Here is a 24,569-nt window from a genome sequence, read left to right as displayed (position 1 = left end):
CTCTGTTTCTCTGCCTGTGACCTTGAGGTTTCAATCAGCAGTGCCTGACAGCGCTGTTTGTCTGCTACTATTCCCTTTTTCACACCGAGCTCCTCATTGACATTGTTTGGATAAAATAGAAAAAGTAGCAGATGGAGCGAGACAATAACAGTAAAGTGCTTTTAATCTGTAGAGACGTCTCTGTAACACATGCAGATATGATCCTTTTACAATATCTGCATAACTAATTATGGCTACTGAGGTTAAACTATTTAAATCATGGAGTATTAATTATGTTTCTGTACATACAGAGAGTATCTCTCGGTATGTACAGTTTCTCAACTGTACTCAACAATAAGCAAAACTTGACTCACAACTTGAGAAGACATATCAATGCAGGCCATAGTCAAAAAAAAAGCTCCTTCTACAGTAGGTAGTCTGCAAAATGTACTACCTCAGCTCCCCTAGCCACAAAAAAGAACAGCATTGATTAACTGTGGATAAAGGAAAACCCCAAATGGTCTTCAAATAACAGCTCACTTTTTTTTCCTTTCTTTTTTATTCCATCTGTCGGCGCCTGAGAAAGAAAAGGGGGGAAAAAATATTTTTTTGACTGGCTGAATGCCTCGGAGCGTTTATAAGAAGATGAGATTTCTCTGGGCTTTCATTTCACCTGTCACAATGCATAGCACCGGCCACAAGCCTAGGCCGGGGCCCTGAATGGCTGCAAAGAGATTGAAGGAGTAAGAAATCATTTAGAAAGTGAAGTAAGTCGGCTGTGATGGAGGGGGGCTGGGGACGGATGGAGGGAAGGAGGGAGGTAGAGGGAAGGTTAAAAGTCATTGTTTTCATCAGGGTCCAGCGAAGAAGCCATTAAGAGATTTCTGAAGGAAGAAATTAGAAAAATATGTATTGAGACGGTGTGGAAAGGGCTTTTTCTCTCTCTTCAAATTAAACTTACTGTAGGGAGGGAGGAAGAGGAAAAAGAGTGAGAATGAGAGATTGAGTTGATGAGTTCTTGTGGCTGCGGGATTACTCAACACTCAAAGCTTAGTCATGTGTGTCTCTTAGTCTCTCTACTTGGAGTTTCCTAAACTCTTTCTTTCTTAACCGTCTGCTTCAAGTCAATATAGTTATTAACTCAGATGCTCACCAACGCAGCCTCAGAAATAAGACTTTGATTGTTCATTTTAAATCCAGCTATGCACTGTTAACAAAGGAAGAAAAACGGTCATGCTCTGAATAGAGTACAAAGTCAGAACCGCAGATGTTTTTTTTTTTATAGTTTTTGCACAAGGCTTTGCTATATTTGCCACTTTTATTACTTCAGTGAATGATTATACACACCAATGTAAAATATATTTTCGTATCTTCTGAGTTTGTCACGTCTTTGTTCAAAGTCCCACATCTTTAAATAAGAATCAGAGCAGTGGTGTTTGTGTAGAATGCGTAATGATTCTGTAACCTCTCCACAGTCACATATCTCTAATGGGTTTAAAATTAATCTGTAATATCTGTAATTTATGTCTCCTGAGTGTTGTGAGCACCCGTTATATATCATTACACACATGCACACCAGCTACACAGACGCACATGCCTCGCATACACATGCAAACACACAAGAGGGGGGATTTAATTGCTTGCCTTCTCCACTGAAACATGTCTGGTACGCTTCAATTAATCCAATGCTTCATCTAAAGACTCTATTACAGCTCCATATGTAGCCACATCTGGAATATGTGTTCTGAACGTATGCAGTGAGACTGCTGGCTAGAGCCTTTACAGTATATAGTGTTCATATACACCCTAAGCTGCCTAAGTGTGTATGTGGCGTTCGTGGGTGTGTTTGCATCCTCTGCAAACGACTTTTTCAGAATCACAGAGCCTCCAGATTCAATCACATTCCCTATGAATAAATTATGAAAATAACAATTTTCCAGCTATAGATGTGTTACCATGCCCCCCATATTCCTCTGTATGTCCCCCAACCACTAGACTTTTACATCCTCGCCCTCTGCTTTTTTTTCTTTTTTTTTGTTGCCTCTCTATCGCATGTAGGCAGCAGATAACTTGGGAGTGCCCCAGTGGTCATCTGGGACGTGAAGTGTGAATATATCTCAATAACTACTGCAGTCTTGCACCACGCCGAGTCGGTAATGCATTTACAGCCCTTTTTTTGATTTTATTTCTCTTTGTGTCACGGCTGTTCATTGTGTTTCTTGCGATATTGCCTTGCCCCGGGGCACGTTTGAAGTGACACCAGCCCCCCAACCCCCAAAGTGACAGCCGAACACAAAGGCTGCCTATCACCAATGCGCTTGCCCCGGATAGCACGTAAACAAACATCCACACTTCAGACGTCCCCCATCTCCTACAGGCATGTTCATATACTCCCGTTCCTGACTCTCTCCCACGTCTGACCTCCCTCCACTCCTAAGATGCATTCATAATGAAGTCGGTTTCAAATCTATTTCACACATTCCCTGTTTTCCTTTTGATATTCAAATAGACTTGTTCACAGGGTGTCTGGCAAGCAAAAAGACCAGTCTGTCTGAGTATAATCTAGTTACAAACAGCTATATCGCTGCCCACCCCTTTATACCTAATGCCCAGTCTAAGGTAAAAAAAAACAAAAAAACAACAACCCTATGCTGCATTAGGGGCCTCTTGTTTATGTATAATAGCATCATGTTCCCATGAGAAGGAGGAGGGACAGGGAGAGAAAAAGAAGGAGGAGGAGGAGGAAGACAGTGATGGCTGTGGGCGACCAGAAGTGGTGTTCCTTGTCAAGATCATTTGTGCACCCCAATGTGGAGGGGAGGGAGAGGTGCAAATGGAAAAAATGTCTTGTGGGAGACACGGTAGGAGGTGATGCTGGGTGGGATATCAGGGTGGGGCTCACAGATGCTGATAGCCACGTGTTCACAGAAGCGCGTGTGTGTGTGTGCATGTGTGTGTATGTGTTTGTAACGTGAAGTAGCAGAAACGGCATGTTCCTGCCAAGTGATGTGTGATGATACACACTTTGGCCAAACTGGGATTGCGATTGCCGGGGGAATGTCTTGCAATGAAGGGAAAGTCCTTTTTTCAGAAATGCTTAAGAACAGTGATGGCGTCATTAGAGGTGGTTTTGAAGAGACACATCACCCATCATCATCACTGACTGCCCCCCCACCCCAAAACAACATGCTTTGGCATCCCATTTAGACAGCGCCTTGATAAAAATCTAACCGGATGAATTCCTCGCTCTGTTTTTAATGTAAAATCCTTTTTTCATTTATTCTCTTTTCAGTCATTCATTTTCTTCAAGGGTAATGGTTGTTCACTCATCTTATGGAGTGATCAATACTTGACTTCCGTTGACCTTGCAATTATGATTTATCATATTCGTAAACAAACCCTTAGATGGAACTGAGCTGTGTCTGTGAAAAGTCAATAATTATTACAGGATTATGTAGCTGTGATGTCGAAGACACCTGCTTAGCTGCAATTGATGCCTCGTGTTTTTTTATTTATGTTCTCCACTTCGTGCTTGTACCCTGATGCTCTGTCAAGATTTGGTGTTTCATGCTCACCTTTTTTCCCCCCTCTGATTAACTTTCTTCTGCTCCGTGCAACTTGAAGAGTGATATTTTAATAGATTTGTATGTGTGTGCGTGTGACAGATAAAAAAACAGATCACTATATTAAATCGTGTCAACAAAAGCTATGGTTGGATGTTCATATTAACTCATTGAGTAAATATCAGTTAAATGGTTTAAATAGATCTAATATGTATCATTTCATGGTTCTCAAAGACTGCATGCTTTTCATTGACCTATCCTATTGCAAAGGGAAGACCAGGAAAAGATTAACAGGTTAATAGTCCTCTCTGTATACAGAATATCATATCAGGTTCACTGTTTCTGTCCTTCAAATGCTCATTATTCCTAATAGAACATTACCCACGATGCTGAGTGATGTAGAAAAGGCACATGTCATATCTGTGACTGATGAGGGTTTTCATACTGGCCAGATGTCGGGTTGTGTGTACACTCCATAAAGTGTGCATGTCAAATTATGTCATACATGACATGTACGACATGCTGTAATTGAATGACATGTTGTTATACTTCTGTACACCGCAAGAATGTCACCCAGCAAATGATGTTTCCCCCTCTTGCTCAGGTGCCAGACCTTTATGAATCGCTTTGTTCCAGCAGCGACATAACTGGGTTTGTAGATAAAATGCAGGGTACCTCTGTTACCTGACAGGCTATTACTGTGAAAAGCCTTTATTTGTGTTCAGCATGAAAGCAAATATGGAGTAGCTCTGCATATTGTGGAAAAACAGGCACACATACACACACCACTGCAGATGTCCTGCTGCGGCTCTTATTTTGTACGTGTTAGCTTCAGCTCCTCATGTTCAATTTGCTCATACATAGATTTCAGCGAGGTTGATTGGTTAAAACATTAGAGATGTGATTTTTTTTTTTCCTCTTGTCCTCTTTCAAGACACACACACACATACACACCCACAAACAAATGCAATGTTGGCTTCTCATCCCGCTCCGTGATTGAATTACAGTAGCTTTGGTGCTGAAATTAGAGTGGAGCATGGAGACGGTGTAGAAAATGCACTGTGGCTTGTAATAATAATATCACCATTTTACTGTATTGTAGCTCACCAAGTCCCTGGTCAGGAAACTGAAGAATAGGAGCATGATAATGGAAAAGACATTGCAGGTGGTTATTTAAAGAATGATATTAGAGTTGCCAGCATTTGGGTTGTAGTTGTTGTTGTTGTTGTAGTTATCGTGTCCTGTTTTTTCACTTCATTTAGCCATTGTGGTTCTCCACTTCTATACAAAACGCGAATCACAGATGATTACCCAAACACAAGCCAGCAACACCTGCTGGAATAGCTCAGTACGAGGCCAGGACTAACGCTGGATGTCAACCAAAATGACTCCATTAACAGTAACCAAAGCACTTCCACATTAGATACTGCATTCATGTCTCATTCAGTTCTTCCATCCATGCGGTGATGGCTTTGAAACTAAAATATTTGAGCAACGAGAGATCTAATTCTCCTTGCCAAACATCACATACGGCCTGTGTCTGCAAGCTATAGGGAAGCATATTGTTGCCTAATTAAAATGTAAACTGCTTCATCTTACCGAGACCTACAGACAAAACACCAAAATTTAGTGTTATGTGATTTTCACATGCCATCAAGGCGAGGTGACGCACAGATAAATTAAGCATTAAATGAAGAAGATGAGGAGGGAAAAATAGAAATGACAGGTGGTTGCAGAGGACAACAGAAGGAGAACGAGGTTGTAATAGTTTACACAGTGCAGACATTTAATCAGAGAAAAAGAGCTTGGTGTATTTTCCTAACCAGAGGCTAATTTTAATCAGCACTGGTCTTGTCATTATTGGCGGCTTTGACTGTCACCTCTGTGTTTACTTTTAATCTCAGACCTGCTGATTGGAGAAGATGCAGGGATGAACAAATGAAAAAAGGCCAGTGAGGGAGGGAAGGAAGGGCATGTGGGGCTGCACCTGCACCGCAGCAGCCTCACGGGTAGCCAGACAGATAAACAACACAAACTTTCCCAGCATGCTGCAGTTTTTTTCCGGTAAAGGAGAGCGTGTGCAATGTGCTGTCTGATTCCCTGCTGGGCCCAATCAAAGATGTGATGACACGTGCTTTTCTGGCCGATTTATTTCTCCTGGTCGTTACACACACACACACACACACACACACACACACACACACACACGGGTGTACTCAATCACTCATATGTAATTCTGTATTATGGTTGACAGATTTAAGAGACCATGGCAGTGAGGAGTGTTTTTAAGCCCTTGATGATTAATACTGGTTTTACTTGTATAACAACATTTTTGTAAAGGGTGCAGGAAAATGGCAACCTTACTTTTCTAGAGACCATATTGTCACCTATGACATATCTCTTTTGAGGATTATAGTCTACTGTCGCTTGATCAAGTTTGTGTCAATTATCATTTTCCTTCATATATTCCTGCTGGTGTTCGTGTGCCATCAGTATAGTTTTAGGTATAATACAGTATATAAGGTTTGTTGTTGCTGCCATTTCTTATATGGTATGAAAACTATCCTTTTCCAGCATTCATTGGGCAGAGGTGAGTATGAGGTAAACTCTCACCATTCTGCTCAGTCATATCAGAAAGTGGCAAAGTGAAATTTGTGCATCCTTGTGCTCAAACTTAGTGATGACGTGACTACTTGCGCTCTGATTGATTCCCGCAAAGGTCAGCCCAGTCACAATGGTTTTCAGTCGTTTAACAGCACAAATACGCATGCCCAGTGTCCACCCAAGTTGAACTGATTAGTGTTTTCATTGAAATGAATTGATTCTCTTGTCGTAATACTGGGGTGACTGAGCTTATAATACAGAGCTAAAACATAAATAGAATAGAATTTTATCAGTCAGTGTTTTAATGTCTTGAAACATCTCTCTCTGCTCTGCTCTCCTGCGTGGACATTTATTTTACCGTTGAAATGTTAGTGGTTCTTCCCTTTCGACTTCTACAACTTCAAAAAGGATTTTATTTAAATCTCAGAATAATGCCACTTTTCACACTTCTGGTCACCCACTTTCCAGCTCTCACCGCCACAGTAGGGTTATCTGTACATAGATGACTGTTTTAGGGTGAACGTGATGTCTGACCTGCATAAAATGTAGACTTTTGTTTGCTGTGTTAAATCTTTTTTTAGTATGCTCTAAGGATGATATTCTGTCATTGTTTTTTTGAGCCACTTCCAGATTGAAACAACTCTAAAGTGATATTCAAGGTCCCCAGAAGATAAATTCTCCTGTCTTTCACAACTTCAGCATTTGCATTTAGCTCAAAGTACCATGGTGCAGTCACCCAGAGCTGCCAGCATGTCTGAATTCTGCACAAAGCATATTCTCATTCAACTTTGCCACTACTTGCCAACAGATTGAAACTGTGTTATCATTGCTGAAGTTTGAAAGACAAACAACAGACACTTCCAGCTGTTCGAATGTGTTTTCTCTCCCAAAATGTCCCTCACTCAGGATGACTCTTCCTCGTGTCCAATTAATATTCATTCTGCTACTGGAGTGCATTGTTGTCATACCACCACTGACAGATGTGCATTCATTAAACTCAAGACCATGGAGACACATTGTATGCCACGGTGACGCTTTTAATAATTAATCCAACTCAATTTACACCTGAATTTATTTATACTATCATTTATTTATACCGTTTATTCTCGGCTGAGGGGTGGATTTGGTCTCCTGGTAGGTAGAGCAGCAGATACCATCCCATCAAATTAATTTTAATAATAGAAGGCTCTCATTAAGACCCAATCAGACATGAAGACAGTCTGAGTGGAATGAGTTGCCCAGAATTGACCAGAGAGTCATGAATTATTGACACAGAAATCGGCTTTATTAGTTCAGCAGGTTTCGGCTCAGTAAAGATCCGGCCAACTGCCAGTCTTGATTCTTACACAAGCACACACGCACGCACACGGTTAAATGCATCTGATTTGTACACGGAGAATATTACCTGAATTGATCACCCCCAAACTAATTTTCATAGCATAACGGCTACAGACAAATGAGGCCATTGAGGTTGAAAATTGGATCATTCTATATGCTGCTTTCTATTTGCACAATTTAGCTTCAAATGTGCAGTGCTGGCTAACAGCACAGATTAGGGACCTCAATCAAAGGAGGAAGCACTGTCTCCCTCTACTATTGTAGGTCAACAGTTACTGTATAACTCCGGAGAGGTGCATATGTTGCAAAATCCTTTCAGTAAAATTTCAATTTGGATTGTATTGTGGACACACTTGTCCAAACATGTTTGTTTGAGTGTGTTTTTATAATTTGATTAAGTTATGCTTGTGTCATCTTGACCGACAATTGTTTTCATTTTTGTGAGCGTGTGTGTGTGTGTGTGTGTGTGTGTGTGTGTGTGTGTGAGAAGGACATGATTGTGAGTCATTCACGCCAATCACCCAGTCGCCCTCCTGCTAGTCCCAATCAGAAACCATTCAGAGTGATCGCAGGTATCTTTGATCCTTTTGAGTTGACACAAACGTAACCCCAGATTGGCCGTAAGTGTGAGATTGCAACGGTGACCACAACATTTCCACACAACTTTTAGGATTTTTATGTTTGGAGGATTAAGTCCAGTAATACTTAATGTACCTTACTACATTATGATACTCTACTCCTAATGTATATATTCTATGCAAGGATGATTGTTATGGGCAAATTTAACATGGTCCTTTTTTTATTTTAACATGATCTTGATATCAATATTGATTAAGGCATTCAAAATAAAAACAACACACAGAAACAGTTCTTTGCTATTTAACTTGACCTAACATTTATTTACACACGAGGACTGTACAGTACACTATGAGAATTTTGTCATGGCACAACAAGCATTAAAGATAATAACAAGCAAACTTCATATCTGTTTCAAAAACAGGAGTTAGAAAGTGATTGACAGATGAAAATATGTTTAAAGTTATAAAATGAACAAAAAGCAATTACAAACAAGTGAGTTCCCAAGATACTTTTTAAATAATTGCACATTTAACCCACATCTGTCTCTGTATATGTGGTACACACTCTACATGTCAAACAGGGGATTATGAATATTTTGACTTCTGTGCTTCTTTTTTTTTTTTTAAACACACGCACACACACACATATATATTGTGATTGTGGACACAAAACAGATTCAGACCACTTGCAAATTGGGGATTATGAATGTTCTTTTGCCCGTCTGTCTGGATTTCCTCATCTTGCCCTTTTCTGACACACTCACAGATGCATACAGAAAACACACTGGTCCCAGGAGACACTGGAGTGTGTTAAAGAAGGCATCACACGTTCATTCTTTTCCCTGCCTAAATCTGGGCAGGGCCGGAATTCATCACAGGATCAAACCCGTTTCTCATCAAACCCAGGAAAGTGTAGCTAATGCAATTTCACTAAGTCACTGCCTGACTTGATTACATGTGGGCTGGGGAGTGCATGCCTAACGCACCACAGGGGGCTGGATGGGTGTCACTGTGTGTGTGTGTGTGTGTGTGTGTGTGTGTGTGTGTGTGTGTGTGTGGGAGAGAGAGAGAGAATGTGGTATCTAGGTAGTTGAGGTTGATCCATTTGTGTTAGGCTCTCTGTGTCAGTAAGCTCACAAGTGTGTGCATATGCTTGATGTGTGTTGAAAGCTGTCCCACCAGGTGTGTATACATATCTGCACCTGTCTGATTGTACCCTCGTAAATCCATGGATGTTTTTATGGATAGACGTTTCATGTCTGCTTCTGTGTGTGTGTGTGCGTGCATGTGTCGCAGACAGAGTCGTGGTCCTCAAGGGGGATTTCAGGCAGATTTGGCCACATTAGAATGTGTCACTTCTTCCTTTCCAGCTTTTCAGTTGCCGTCCCACCGAGCACCACACCTCCACACACCCCTCCCACTAATCCTGGATCAGACCACACACCAAGGGACACAAATGCACAGACACTTGTCCAAACACCACTAACGAATACTCAAACACACACACTGCAAACACAAGCTCTGGTAAACAAAATGGCACTTTTTACACATTAGGTAGAGAGAGACGGCTGGCAGCAGTTTGGTGGCATCCTGACCTGAAACCGGAGCCACCCTGTCACGTCTAGACAACTCTCAAGAATCCTATGCATATTAATGCAGGCCTATTTAATATTCATCATCGCTATGCCCTGTTGGCAGCTGGTCCCAGACCCCATGGATCAATGAGGTCTCTTCCTCGCTCCTTTGTCTGACACGGATGCAGATGTTTAGAGCATGAAATTAAATTGGTCACCGTCATTGGGAATACATACATGGTAGTCAAACTGGTGTGGGTGTCTGTTTGTGTGTGTAGTTGCCGGTTAGATGTGGCCCTCGGTGCAAACAAGTAACGCTTACTTCCCAGAGTCTGTGACATGTTGATGTTATTCATGGGAACTTGAGTGTTTGCAAGTTGATAGCGAGGAAACAAAAGTTTAGCCAGTTCTTTCCATGTTGATGATCGGTGCATGAGAGAGAGAGCGAGAGAGAGAGAGATGGCAAATGTGAGGGAGGGCGAGCAAGAGAGTGCGTTGGCGGCAGCTTTGTTTAGGAGCCTGTAATTGAGTCTTAATTGAATTGGCACCAAAGGAAGGATGAATGGATAGAGAGATGGAGAACGAGAGAGCCTGAGCGAATTGGACCTCATCTCTGTCTCCACTTAGCAACGCGAATGTGGGCTTACCGTGCAGGCGAATTTCATGGGCAACAGATCAGAATCAGAAACCCTTGATTTGAAAATTTTTGGATGGAGTGAAAGCTTTCCTTGTCATTTTAATGAAAATACGGAGAGTGTTGTCTCCTTTTACTTTTTTCAAATGAAACTTGTTCCATTAGAAATGTATTATGGAGCTCGGGCACAGGGAAGAATGGGTTGATATGCATTTGAATGCAAGGCTAGGCAGGCTGCGCAGGTAACGCGGAACAGTGTCTTTTGTGTTATATCACACGAGCTTTGCAAAGCCGTATTGGACATGGAAATGAAACAGAGGAAAACAGCAGAGCAAGGCTTTGTGTGTGCCGAAACTGAAATCACACCATTACAGAACACACATGCACACAAAAACACACACACACACACGTTTGCCCATTTCAAAACCCTATTAAAGTAGCCAGGATCACCGTCTTATTTGATTTCTGTCCAGTGTTTCCACTTAACTTGCTCTGTACACTTGACATCACATCACACTTCATTTTTAAACTGACCAGAATGTAACAGGAAAGTGCAGTCAGCGTGGTGATGGTATTATTCTTACAGAGTCCTAAAATCTTGGAAGCAAACTTTTTCCTCAAGGTTTCCCTTGGTTTTGAATCTAGAAGGTTATTTATTGCATTGTCTGTTTTTTCATGGATGTGTTCTTACAGAGTGCCATTGGACTTGCATCATAAACCTTTAACAAGAAATTCTAATGAATAACATTTTTTCCACTGCATAAAGTCAAGAATACCACAGTCTTGCTGCTCCGCTCCTCTATTGCAATTTGTTTGTGAACATTGTGTAAAGATATACGTAAACACGCGTGCACGCATTCATGCGCAGCAGTCTTTCAAAACCTTTATGCAAGCGAACACACAAACGCAGACAGACAGCCCTTTTTGCTTTGCAGTTTGCTGTATTGACACCAAGCCGCAATTTCTTCTCCATCAATTATATTGATTACTTCAGGATGAGCGGAGGTAATGAGCTTCGGTGTTCTTTCTCTCCCCTATGATCTTCCCTCGTCCCTGTCTGGACCCCTCCCTCCTCCTCCTCCTCAGTGTCTAACCTTTCTGAGCATGTTACATGGCAATGATTTTCTGATTAACCCCGTTAGATGTGGGGTCTACCCACGCAGTGATGCAGGGATGTGGAGGAGTATAAGCATTTGGGATGCGTTCTGATTTGTGATGGAGAGCTGCACTGATTTGAGTCATGCGTTTTATTGGGGATGAAGGTGCGCTCATGTACTCATGAAAATATTTGAATGTTAAAAATGATTTTAAGTGATTTGTTTGATTTAACAATAAAAAAAAAATGGATTAATGGTGGGAACATCATTGTTACATGCCCTTTCACCTACAGAGCAGCGCTCTAGGGATTGGTTGGGATTTGGTGTCTTGTTAAAGGACACATGATGATGATGGTTGAGTTTTGAGTCTTGAAAGGTTGAAAAGAGGTCTTCAGAACCACCTCAGTCTTCTAAATGTCATACATATATATACATATAATATTAATTTACAGTTTAACCCCCAGTACTATCTATGGATGATGACATGTTTGGTTCTGTCTCTTATGTTCCAGGCGGTGCTGATGACAACCTGATTGAAGGAGGAGAAATGAAGTTTGTGTGTAAGCCAGGAGCGAGGAACATCACGGTGATCTTCCATCCTCTTCTCGGGTATAACACAGAGCGATACACTGAACATCCAGCCAAAAGTTGATTGATTTTGGAATGTGGTTTTAGGGCGCGTTTCTTTTGTTTATCGGGAATGTGATCAGCAATACAAAACGGCAAGAAGTGCACAGTGACTCATCTTACACTGCTTACCGCTATGAGTAAGTGTTGAAGCAGAGTGGAGTGACAAGTAACGATGGAGAAAATGCAATCATAAGCCTTTACTGTTAATTTATTGGTATTTTGCTGTAGAATGGATAAGATGCCAGCACTGAATCAGTCATAGCAATCTGACGACTCAAGACGTCGTTATGTTATCATGGTTGGTGTCATGCTGGCGAAAATGTGAGACTGCATGTTTAATTCCGGGACATTCTTGATGTCCGGCAGTCTGTAACTTCTCAACAAAGTAAAGTTAATGAATGACCGAAGCTGCTGTGTTTACTGGAAAAGGCTGGGCAGATTCCATTAATTTTACGAGGTACACGTGTGAAAGAGCCACTCTGTTAGAGAGGGATGGCTAAAGCCACTCAAGACATACGAAGGCTGGGACATGACTCAATACCAGTAAAATGTAAACTAATTATATTACACGGCCTCTTACTGACCGTCTATCGATCTCGACCCTTTTAATGTTTAGTGGAATATCGTAAATCAAACATGATGTAATATACTGTTCTTTCAGTTCAAAATGTTTTGTTGATACCATCCAGGAATTAGGATCGACGACCACCCTCGCTTGTGTTTCCCATTGAATTTGAGTATTGTGAAGGGGTTGCCTTTGTGGTAATGTTCTGTATGTCTGGTAGTTTTCTATACAGTGATGTGGTCCCAGGCGAGTAGTGTAAATCTAATAGTGAAGCTATTTAATTGAATTGGCCTCCATGCAGTGATACATTACCTTCAAGGATCCATTAAACAGAGATGTTTCCGACTTCTGCTTTGGTGCCTGGCATACGTTTTGGCAATTTTAACCTCATGTAGAATATTTTTAAGAGGTAGGGTGAGCGTGTCTTTTGCAAACTCTTTATTTATCCCCTGCATTTGTATAAAGCAGGCAGGTTAACCGATGTTTTTTAACGTAAAAGCATGAATACCCACTGCAGAGCTCTAGCTTCATAATACACACTAAGTGTTGAAACACTTTGTGAATTAACTTTTTTTTAAAAAGCCAATACAGACAGTGCAGAACAGATGTTTGTTTAGTCTTTAGTCAAGTATACTGGCAGCTAAATTATGTGTATATCCTGAACCCTAAACGACTACTCAACAATATGGACTTGCAGAAAATCGGCATGTTTTACATAGTTGAGCTGGATTGCACTCGGATCCATTTAGCTCTTCATAATGTCCCCACTACCTGAAGCTGTATTGTCAGTTGCCATGATACCTGTTGTTTGATTGATGTCCTTTGAAAGCAAATGATGAGTTTCACAGTGTCTGTGTTTGTATGTGTGTGTGTGTTAGAGTGCATGTACGCCTTATTGTCTTTATTGGCTGTTGCTTGCCTGTGTGTTTGTGTCCCTTCAGCAATGCTTCGCCCTTGAGTCCTTCCCTCAGTCCCCCTCTCCCTCCCTTACACTCCTCTTCCTTTTTCTCTCTGACACATTCACACACACATGCGACGTTCAACCCCCTGCTCACTGTTGGTCCAGCCAAGCAAGTCTGAACAAATGACCAAAAATAAAACAGTGACTAGCGTTCTGCCAACCTCTCCCATGTTGTCTGTAATGGTTCATATCAATCACACCAAACTGCCTTGCACACAGGGCTCTCTCTTCTTTCTCTCCCTCCCTCCGACCTGCCCTCTCCAGAATCCTAGTGCCAATGGAGCGCTGTTTCTTGCAGATGGTTTTCTAATGGCAAAGCTCTGGCACGCCGCTGATGGATGGCTACACCTCCTGCAGCCAGCCATGTAACTCATGGCAGCTTTAATGACAAAAGCTGTTGGGGGTTGCAGCACTGGAAATCTAGTGAGTGTGGGCGTATGAGACATCAGGATCTTAATGTGATTGCGGTATATTTCTTTTTCTCCTCCTAAATCAAGTGTTCTTTATTTTGCTGTTGTATGTCTGTTTTTTAAGTGTCTGTTATCTGGTTTCCAAAGAACCGCGACATTTACAAGTGCCCCCCCTCTGAAATTGTTATATGATGATAGTTGTGTACTTTCTGGGGAAAATATTGCGTTGTATTGTTGAACCTCAGATTTACGAGGAGCAATCCGGAGGCCTGTATCCAGCTATGTTTGAGATTTACTCCCAAAATTGGCTCATTTTTAATTGGACGAGATCACCATGGTAACCTCTGCTGCACAGCTAACCTGCTGCAGAGACGGTTAGCTCAAGAGAATCTGATCACAAAGTGTCAACAACCCGAGTAATGACCAGCCAGATCATTTAAAGAGCTTATACAATAATTCCCACAACTTTTTCACACTACTTGGAATTTATTCAGATATAAAAGTGAGGCTAAGCCTCTTATTCTATTCTACTTGTTTGATTACATTTTATCTTTCGCCTCACTGAATATCACGTTCTGGAAATTAATCTAATTTCCCTGTGGGTATTAACATTTTATCTTATGTCAAATTAAGTACTCCACTCAGGGTTCAGATGATATTGCATCTGATTGGCTCGTAATTAAGAACATGTGTAATGCTTAGTGAAGCCAAATAACTCAGAGAGAGTCACGCTAAGTTGAACGTGCTTCACGATACAGGGCCTTTGTCATGGAGCAGTGGTCTGACACTTTGCTCATGTAAATGTACTTCAGGTTTTGTGGAAGTTCTCCCATCCACTTTACATGGGCTTTGTTGACTTGGAGAAGGCTTGTTTCATTCACAGCTCCCTCTTTGGACGTTCTATGGGGAATACTGTGGGGTGCCAGCGCATTTCCCATGAGGCATCAAATTCATGTAGCTGTGAGCATTGAGCAAGGTTGAGGGGTTCGATTCTGTTTTGGACAGAATGTCGAGCACCAGCCGAAGAGTGACAGAATTGAATATCTACATCTCTGATCCAGAATATGTTGGAGGGATTATGTATCCCACCTGGTCTTCTAAAGCCTCTGGCTCTCCTAGGGAGAGCTGGAGGAGGTGGCTGGGAAGGAGGACATCTGGGCTACCTTGCTAAGCCTGCTGCCACTACAATCTACCCAGGCTAAATGCCAGAAAATGGATGGATTATAATGAGAAGGGGAGTGTAGTGGACTTCAGATGTATTATTGCTAATGTTTGCCTACATTTTATATAGTGAAGTGGACACGATTGCTGTTCTCATTTCCATCTATAAAACCTCAGATCAATAGCTAAGTATCAACTTTGCATGACCTGATTGTGGAGCCTGTCTCTGTGTTTATTTACTCAGTTTGCCAAAACCAACAAATATGTTTGAATTGAATTTGAAAGGCTGAAGGCAGCTGAAATTTAGGGCTTGCTGTGAGTTGAATGAATAAGATTGGTTCTGACCTCACAAGTGTAGCAGACCAACCCGATGCGTCGGAGCGTAGAATGTATGTCTTTAAAGACGCACACACACACAATATGGGGCTGACATAGGGGAGTGTTTGTGCATGTTGCAGCCAATTTAGTTTGACTTGTAGGGGTCTCCTGCTGACATTTGGGTGGTATTTACACCCATTGCTCCGGACAAGGTTGGCATTTTGAAAAGCTTCAGCAGGCCTCTAATCTCTCCCTGTTCACCATCCGCAGGGTGACCAGGCACGATCGTGCTCTAGGTGTCTTCTACGTCTGTGCGTACATGTGTTTTTGTGTGTGCAGATAAAGTCGACAGAGTCACCTGTGTGAGTTAATTAGTAAGTAAAACGCTAACATGATCAATGGGATTCAAATGTGTACCAAACATAAAGGAATCTTCGAATTATCCTGCTGGTCTACAGATATTGTCAAACTTGGAAGTGTACTGGATTGATCACATCAGCAACTGCATCGCTGCAGTCTAATGAGCACAGAGCTCTTCACATGCACTCACAGCATTAGCTTATTAAAAAGTACTCATGTTGATGCGCCGATACTTGAATTCATACAAGGTCCACTCAAAGTTGGTTCTACTCTAAAAACGTCTATGGTCGAGTGAGAAAGTGTGAGAGAAAAGAAAAAGAGTCAGATGGTTGGAGATTGACAGAGAGCGCTCTGGGGAGGCAGAGAGGGGGAAGGACAATGGCATAAGCGATGAAAGGGACGAGGAGTGGATAGAAAGCTAGCTGACAGGAAAGGGACAGAAGGGCTCTGCCTCCCACCGATGTAGCCCGTGGCGGAAACGAAACACACCATGATTCTGCACTAATTTCATACACTCATTAACTCTCCTCCTGAGCAGAACACACACACACACAGACAAAGACAACTAGAAAGAACAAGAGTTGGAGGTGAAATGGAGTAAGTTTTTAAAAAGTATTTTTTAAGGTTTCTCAAATGACTTAACTGAGACATACACTGTTGAATTTTCAAACTCAACGTCTAAGGGGAAGCCTTTTTTTTTAAGGTTTAGATTTAGCTTAGCTGTGCCAAATTTAATTATTAAAAAAAATTAGATGGGAGCTCTTTGAGAGTTAGAACCATTACCTGAAAAATCACTTCACTTGCTAATCAAATCCACTCATTAATTAAGTGAGTTAAACACATATAGTGTTAAAAGATCATTATGTGATTTTGTGGCGCAGTCTCTCACCTTAAATAGTTAATCAAACACGAAAGGTCACGAGTCCGAACAAATTGCAATTGCTGGATAATGACATGATTTGTCAAGCCAGAGAAGCAGGCAGTTATTATTACAGCCTAGTTGTCTGCATGTATCTCCATGTTTTATTGTTTGCTGATGGTGAGCAGACAGAAAAACAAGTTTGCCTATTGCTTTCTTTGTCAAAGTCGTACTGCAGTAGTCACTGTCCGTATGTTCCCCACTGCAAGATGGAAAATAGCAGCCATTACTCAGGTATTTATGGTCCATATAAGTCCTACAATTACACAGTCTTTTATGATGTTGATCCACCAGGCAGTTTATTAGGCTGCATGAACTCGCAGTAAGAGGCAATGGACTAAAGCACAAGATGAAAATTCTTTTCAAATATATCCCAGGAACTACATTTGTTTGATCGGAAAAGTCATCGATGAGATCATTTTGTAAGACTGGTGTTTGTCGTAACAGAGTTACATTGTGCACGACCTGTTTCAAACCCTAACCTTTAGTCAGGCAGCAGCTTCACAAGTTCTGGTGAAGACTACAGTGTTCCTTCAACAATAACATCTGTAGTCCACCTCAAAGAGGTGTCTAGCGCATAGGCTATTAAAATGCAGCATAGACGTCTTGTCTCAAGTCTTACTCACAAATACATGCACGTACCGCTTTGCTCTGCCAGCCTTTGCTCTCTTTTCTAATCTTTTTTTTTTTTTTTTCGCTCGTACTGGAGGATTTTCCTCACTAAATAGCACACTTCCTGTCTCTCTCTCACACTTTCCAACCCGCACCCATTAAAAACTGGGAATCGGGTGGCGGAGAGGATTTTACACTGGAAAGGTCAGGGAGAGAGAGAGAGAGATGAAGAAAGTAGAAAAAAAAAGAAACGAACGAACAGAGAGAAAAGAGCAGATGGGAGGCAATGAGAGAAAAACACAAAGGAAAAGATGATAAAAGAAACAAACAGACTGGTGGGATGAGAATAGAGCGAGATAAGTCAGAAGAAGAAGAAAGAAAATGCAGAGGAATAGAAAGGTAAGCTGGGTGGCATAGCTTACTTTGAATTCAAGTTCTTTAGGTAGGCATACACACTTATACAGTACATCTGTAATATGTTGTACATGGGAAAGGATGGCAAGGAAGGAGACCACTGAACAGTAGGGTGTAACCAGTAGAGTCTGAGAAATACATTTATGTGGTGTCCTACTAAGTTTTCATAAACACTTTGACCCATTACATTTACATTAAATATTCTAACTTTGATAACAAACAAAAGCACATGCACCCATGTACAGTAGTGTTATTTTAGTGTTTAAATAAATACACTCCTATTTAATAGTAACTTATGTAAAACTCTGAGAAAATAACTGAGAAGGAAACAAAAATACACTGCGAGCAGAAAAAGTATGAGCGTGTGTCGAGGAGGAGAGCAGCTGGATGTCTGCAGAATACAATACGAGTTTGCTACGAATGTGTCAGGTGCTGCTACCTGTCACTAGCTGCTGCGCCGCTATATCTTTATTCTTTTATCTCTCTGATGCCCTCCCTATAGGACAACATACCCACATACACATACACACCACCACGTTGTAAATAATACTGCGGGGTTTATCGTTTAAAAAAAAAAAAAGTGCAACTTCAGCCACTTTGTAGTGAGGTGCAGAGTTTTCAATCTCCTCATGTCTTACAAGCACACGCATGCACAGAGACATATCCACACTCACCACAGCACATGCGCACACACACACACACAGATATTGTGCAGGAGATTAGATCCATCATTGCGGGGGTCTTTTCTCTGGCTATAGAAGGTAGATAAACTCTTTGATTGTGTTTATCCATCCTGTAATGGAATCAGACTCGGTTCCCTGGGCAACCTGTCCAACAGACTCATGTGAAGCAGACAGTCGTCAGTTGGAGCTTAAGGGGGTCTAGTTTGTCTGAATGCGCAGCAGTAGACTTATTATGAAGTCGGCTTTGAAGGTCCCTGTGGTTTTAGGTCGTCGTGGGGAAAACTTGCGGTTACCGAGAAGCGTTGCCTGGTCAGTTTAGACGTAGAAATTGTGCCGGGACACAAAGACAAACATTTATATGCACCGTACCAAACACACACACACACACACACACACACACACACACACACACACGGTTGAGTCTTTGAAGCTTTTCCAAATGACCAGGTCATAATCACACAGATGTTCACACAGTCATGCTGTCCCCATCGATGCTGTCCCCCACAGTTCCTGATTGTTTCTGATTGGCTGATTCTGAAAGAGATTATGTTGTATTCTCTGGAGATTTGTTGGTTTGTGTGTATGTGTGTGTGTGTGTGTGTGTGTGTATGTCTTTTGTGTTGCCACAATAATTTAATGAAATGAAAGTCTCCATTTTTTTTAATATATATTAATTTGATTTGGTCTAATATGGTTCTTCAGACCTGTTGCCATGAAAGGACAGAAGTGGGAAGACAAATTGCCCTTAATGTTTAGCGAATAAATGCCAGAAGGAGCTGCTGCCAAGAAGGGAATTACTGAACCACTATGTAGAGATGTTTTCAACATGTGTTGCTTTCTCCCTCACTCTTTGTTTGTCTCCTTTTTTTCTGTTACTTCCTGTGTTTTCCTGGGGTGTAATCAGCCAAGCAAAGATAGAAAAACAGGACAGGAGTTTTACTTCCTTCTAAAACCTAAAAAAAATATATATATACTCCGTATTCTGTGTTTCTTATCTTCTCCGTCCTTTTGAAGGTAATGCCAAGGTAAAGACGAGATGGGTGATTTACAGATATTCTTCTGTTCCTGTCCCACACAGTTCCTTCTGTTTCTCCTTTGAATTCAGCCTCAGTCGTCCGTCTTTCCTCTTTCCGTCCTTCTATCCCTTGACAACATGAGCTGCCACTCTGCGTTACTGTCACATGAGCGAGCGCCAGCTCCCACATCACAGCAGCCTTTGATTGGCCAGGCCTTTCCAGGTCGGTGAGCTGCTGCCTGATAATAACCTTGTTTGATTGCTGGAGCAGAGATGTAATTGATTGATCTGCTCACCCTGTCTGGGGCTAGGCCTCTGAAGTAGCCTTTGCAGATGTGTGTGTGTGTGTGTGTGTGTGTGTGTATGTGTGTACTTGAGTGGGGGGGGATTGGTTGATGTCGAGTAGACCGCTAGATAAGCACACATCTACACAAACCTCATACTACACAGATGCAAACACACACACACTTCTGTTATTGTGCTTTAATATGTAGTTGGTACCAGAGGTGAAGCAGAAGGAGTTTGTTCCTTCCCAGCACATCTGCCCTGTGTACCTCTCTAAACAAACCCCACCAACCAATCAACAAGTCATTAAACCTCATTAAAATTCTTCAACCCCCTCTGAGAGGATTGTTTGTGATCTCCTAATTGGTGGTTACATAAGTTAGTCCATCGTTCTGGAAAGTTAATTATTCTCAAACATAGATGGTCTCAACTCAACGCAGCATCTAATCCAATAGTGGCTAAACAGACTCCAGGTATTTCTAAGAGACAGTGTTTCACAGTTAATAATTGGGCTTGGAGGATATTTGTCTGTGTTTTTTGTTTGTTTGTACATGTGGGTAGAGTCGAGGTCTGCAGCCAGTCAAGGTTATGATTTGTTGTTTTTGTGTTACACTGTGATGTCTCTAACCGCATTTCTTGCTTTAATATATCGTTGGTCTATCCACAAAATGAGGCAGATTTGACACAGTGAATACAAGCAAAAAAGACAAGTCATTGGACAAGGAGTTTGTTTGCTACTCTTGTCTTCGATTTGTACATTTTGGGTAATTTGGTCTCTAGCACTGCTCATCTTTCTGCAGTTTTGAAGGATCTTTTTGGTTCATGTATTATATTTATTTTCCCCCAAAAGTCTGGCTTGGTAGAGATGATTTCTTTCAGATAGGATTACTTACTCTGGATATAATGGTAACCAAATATGTCTCCCCTGTGCCCAAATTGAATCGTCTCAGACCTAAACCATGAGAACAGAGAGCCAAAACTCTGAAAAGAACACAACATACATTTTTAAAAGAGATGGATATTTCTCCCCTTTCGTCCTTCCTCTCCTATCAGTGATGGTTTGATCCCCAACCGGTCGTGCTGTGCCCATTGAGTGTGAAACCAGTGGAAAAGTCAAACTGGCAGACTCCGATTAAGTCTAATCATCTGTAAGACAACTATCCTATCCCACAGCAAGACTTTGAATCTTTCTTCAGAGGAAGGAAAATCAATGTAGATGTCGATCACTTCTCTTTAAAAGTTATCCAAACAAGCAGAAGTGCACATTTTTATTTCATTGTACTTCCACGTTGTCTCATCTGCTCCCCTGTGTTTTTAATGGAGGAAATGAAGCATGGGATAGAAATGCTTTTGCAACGAAGACTAACAACACTTGAATTGCGAAACTTTTCTTCAGGGTTGAAGAGCAGCAAAAATGTAACACCTTCGTCATAGCCCTCCTCCTCTTATCTGTGAGTGGTCTCTTTTGTAAGAATGTCAAGTTAGGCTAAACTCATTACATCCGCCTGAAATAGAACTCACATCCCACAACAATGATGACTGGAAAGGGAATTTCAGCCAAAGGACAGAACAGACTCTATGAGGGGAATGAGCAACAGAAGGGTGGTGAGGAGAGAAGGGGAAAAGGTGAAAATCCATTATGTTTGATGTTAGCGTCTCACCCTGGCAGCAAATGCTGGTGGAAAAAACCCTGTGAAATGACATTAGAGGCGTCTTGTAATGTGATTTCTGCTATGTGTGAATATGAGATTTCTAATGGATTTGAGCACATTAGAGCAGTCTTTATCTGTAGTATTTATTCCCCCCTGGTTTCAAATGCAATTTGCTAAGTACGACGTTTCACTCAGCTCTAGCTCACTAGCTTTCTGGCTAGAAGGGATGTGGGGGAGGATTATATTATTTTTTTTGTGGGGGGGGGGGGGGTGCTACATAAAGATATCATGACAAATATCCGAGGCACAGGATTTGTGACAAATTGGTATATTATGAGAGAGACAGATTATTTCTTTGATATGTGCAGAGGTATGCAGAGAAGACATTTGAGTTTGTTCATCTGTCTGTGTTTTGGGGTGTAGATATGCTAGGCACTTACCACACCACTCTCTATATGTGTGTTTTGTTTTATGTCTGCACATGATACACTACTTTGGTGATGGAGGCTGGAGCTTATATCAGCTGTAGTTCATCATGCATTCACACTCACATTCACATGTACCTACGGACATTCAACCTCGTTGGACTGTACCCAGAGAGAACCCATCTAGACACAGCAGAACATGCAGAAAGGCCTCAGCTGGGCTTAGAACCCCTTGAGAACCTTCTTGTGACACCCTGGTGACAGTGCTAACCACTGTACCACCATGCCACCCATGTGTTAAACCAGTCCTTTAAAAAACAAGATGTATTTGGCCAATTCTAGGGTATCAGTAGTGTAATTGTTGCACTTTAAAACTCCAAATGTCATTTGTGCGGGTTGAAACTGGGTTTTGCTCACTCTCCATAATGTTCGCGAGCTAACTGGGGATGCATCTGAGCTATCCCTTGCACAGAGCCACACCTCTTGTCCCACTTGTTTGATTTATAAATGTGTATTTAAAGAGGGGAGAGGCTAAAAGGCAGTGTTTCATTACTCTTTAAAGACAGAAACAGTTTTAAAAGGGTCCTCCGAAACTGAGCAAAGAGTATTAGATTTCTTATTGATTAGATTTTTTTTAGAAACCCGGATTAAAGTCCTACTATAAAGAGTCAAATTGAGTGTTTTGTAATGTGCAGTGGCTAGACAAGTGCATAGAAAAATGCACAATAAATAAGTTCAAACACCTTGTCAGCACTAAGTTTATTGAAAAAAACGTTTCACCCATTTAAAACAGCATTTTTACTAAAGTTCTTGCAACAATGTGTGGGAGTGCATTACTTTGTGACTGTGATATGGGTGATGTCAGAGGTCCATAGTGAAAGCTACAAATTATTTTCATCAATTCAGTAAATTTCATTAATAGAAACAGGTTGCTGAGTCAAGGCTGACTCGCGAAGAGGTTTAGTCGTTAAGCTTGATTTACTAGATTGTTCACATGAGAATATTCCGCTACAGCTCTTTGGTGCACTCTTCAAATTGTGTTGCACTGAATAAGATTTCTGCCAGACCTCTTGACGAATGAACAGACCAGTTTGGTGCAAGACTCCAGTGATCTGAAAGAATGCCATTTTAGCACTCCACCACGTCGCACAGCGCTGACATGATTTTTTTTTAAAAAGAGAGACAAAGACTCATGTTCATCTTCAATTTTCCTGACACCCTAATATCTGTCTTTGACTGATTGGGGTCACAGCTTCCCTGATTAGCATGCACATTTACGTGTTCCTGCCAGCATTTCCGTAAATTGTCCCAAATCAGCCAATGTGGTGCACTCCAAGCTCTCCGCAGGCTTAATGAGCTAGATTAAGACGGAAGTCATTTAACCCCTGCCTGTGAGACACACACACCCAGGCTCACACACACACACACACACACACACACACACACGCAGTCTAGATAGGCATATGTACTCATCACAACCAAACAAGCATGAGCGCACACACACACACACACACACAATATAACTACCTCACCTTCACCTTGTATTTCAGTAGATAGGAGACGGAGCGAGGCCATTATGCAAATGTCAGGTGTCAAGTGTAAATGAGATCGGAGGGATGGGAAACAGAAGTATTGAATATCACGCTGGCTCCCTTGGCAACTGCACCAAGGTAATGAGAGCGTTCCAGGACGTAGGCTGGCAAAAGCCTTCGTTACACTGAAAGATAGTGGAGTGAAAGAACTGAATAGGAATTGTTATGAGTAAATCCATTGAGTCTAGTTGATCTAAGAAAAACTGGATAACACTAACCCTGCTTTATTCAGACTGGGAGTATTCATACTTATGAATAAGCAAAGTCCGGCTTAGGCTGTTGTTTTTCCAGTGGCCCTTGAAATTTACTTTATGTTGTTATAGATACAAATAGAGAGGGAAGGGCTTCGGGAGAGAACAGAATAGTTATGACTTGTAAGATAATATTAAAAAACTCATATTTTGACTAAACTAATAAGAGATCAGACAAGTTGGGAGCTTAATTTTAGTTCTAACAAGCCACCCTTTATGTTATCAAGGGGTAAAAATAGCAATTCTTTTTTATTAATTAACCTGTTGATTAGTTTCTCATAGTTTAATCTGCAAAATGTAATAAAAATAGTGAAAAATGACCATTAAGATGTCTTGAATCCTAATGCCATGATCAATATAAGGTCATTGTGTTCAAGTTCATTGAGATTCGTCACTGTCAGTCCACAAAGAAATATCCTTTTTATACAGGCTACCTTGGCATACACAGTCGAACAACAACTGTTCATTGCATATCATCTCCTCATCTGCCACAGAACTTTGGCCGAGCTGTTGTTAAACACTGGTTTCCTCTCTGTCTGTCTCTCAATTTATTTCTCTCTCTTCATCCCTCAATCTTTCTAGTCTGTCTATAGCTGGAGGCTGTGTACTGATTATTATGACTCCTCATGCCTAATCCTCTTTGCTTGTCTCTCCATCTCTCCTCGTTCTCCGACTCTCCTGTTTATTCATCTGTCCCTCTTTCTTTCATGAGGCCATTTACTGCTGGCCTTGGTCTGTCTGTGGGGAAAAACAGGAAGCTTTAATATTTCTGTAATTACTGAAACCTTAGTTTAATAACGGATGCAACTCTGAACAAATACTCAGAGAAATGTCATGTAAATGTTAAATGGAGGTACAGCTCTTCACGTTCACATTCTTGTATACATTTTCAAAGCAACTGACGTACAAAGAAATGTTCCTCTAATCCAAAGCCCCGGCAAAGGTTAAC

The 24,569-nt window shown here is 41.4% G+C and overlaps 1 protein-coding gene across 2 annotated transcripts in view; it reads left to right on the top strand.

Moving 5' to 3' along the window:
- Nucleotides 1-24,569, top strand: part of exoc4 (exocyst complex component 4) — a 103,942-nt gene that overhangs the window by 25,238 nt on the left and 54,135 nt on the right. For both annotated transcript variants that reach the window (XM_027272084.1, XM_027272085.1), the window contains exon 11: nucleotides 11,880-11,976. In XM_027272084.1, the coding sequence (XP_027127885.1) occupies nucleotides 11,880-11,976 (97 nt within the window). The remainder of the gene's footprint in view (nucleotides 1-11,879; nucleotides 11,977-24,569) is intronic.

Source organism: Larimichthys crocea, chromosome XX, assembly GCF_000972845.2.
Source record: "Larimichthys crocea isolate SSNF chromosome XX, L_crocea_2.0, whole genome shotgun sequence".
Taxonomy (NCBI): Eukaryota; Metazoa; Chordata; class Actinopteri; family Sciaenidae; genus Larimichthys; species Larimichthys crocea.
The sequence above is the reverse complement of the archived record's forward strand: the minus strand, read 5'-3'. Positions and strand labels throughout refer to the sequence as shown.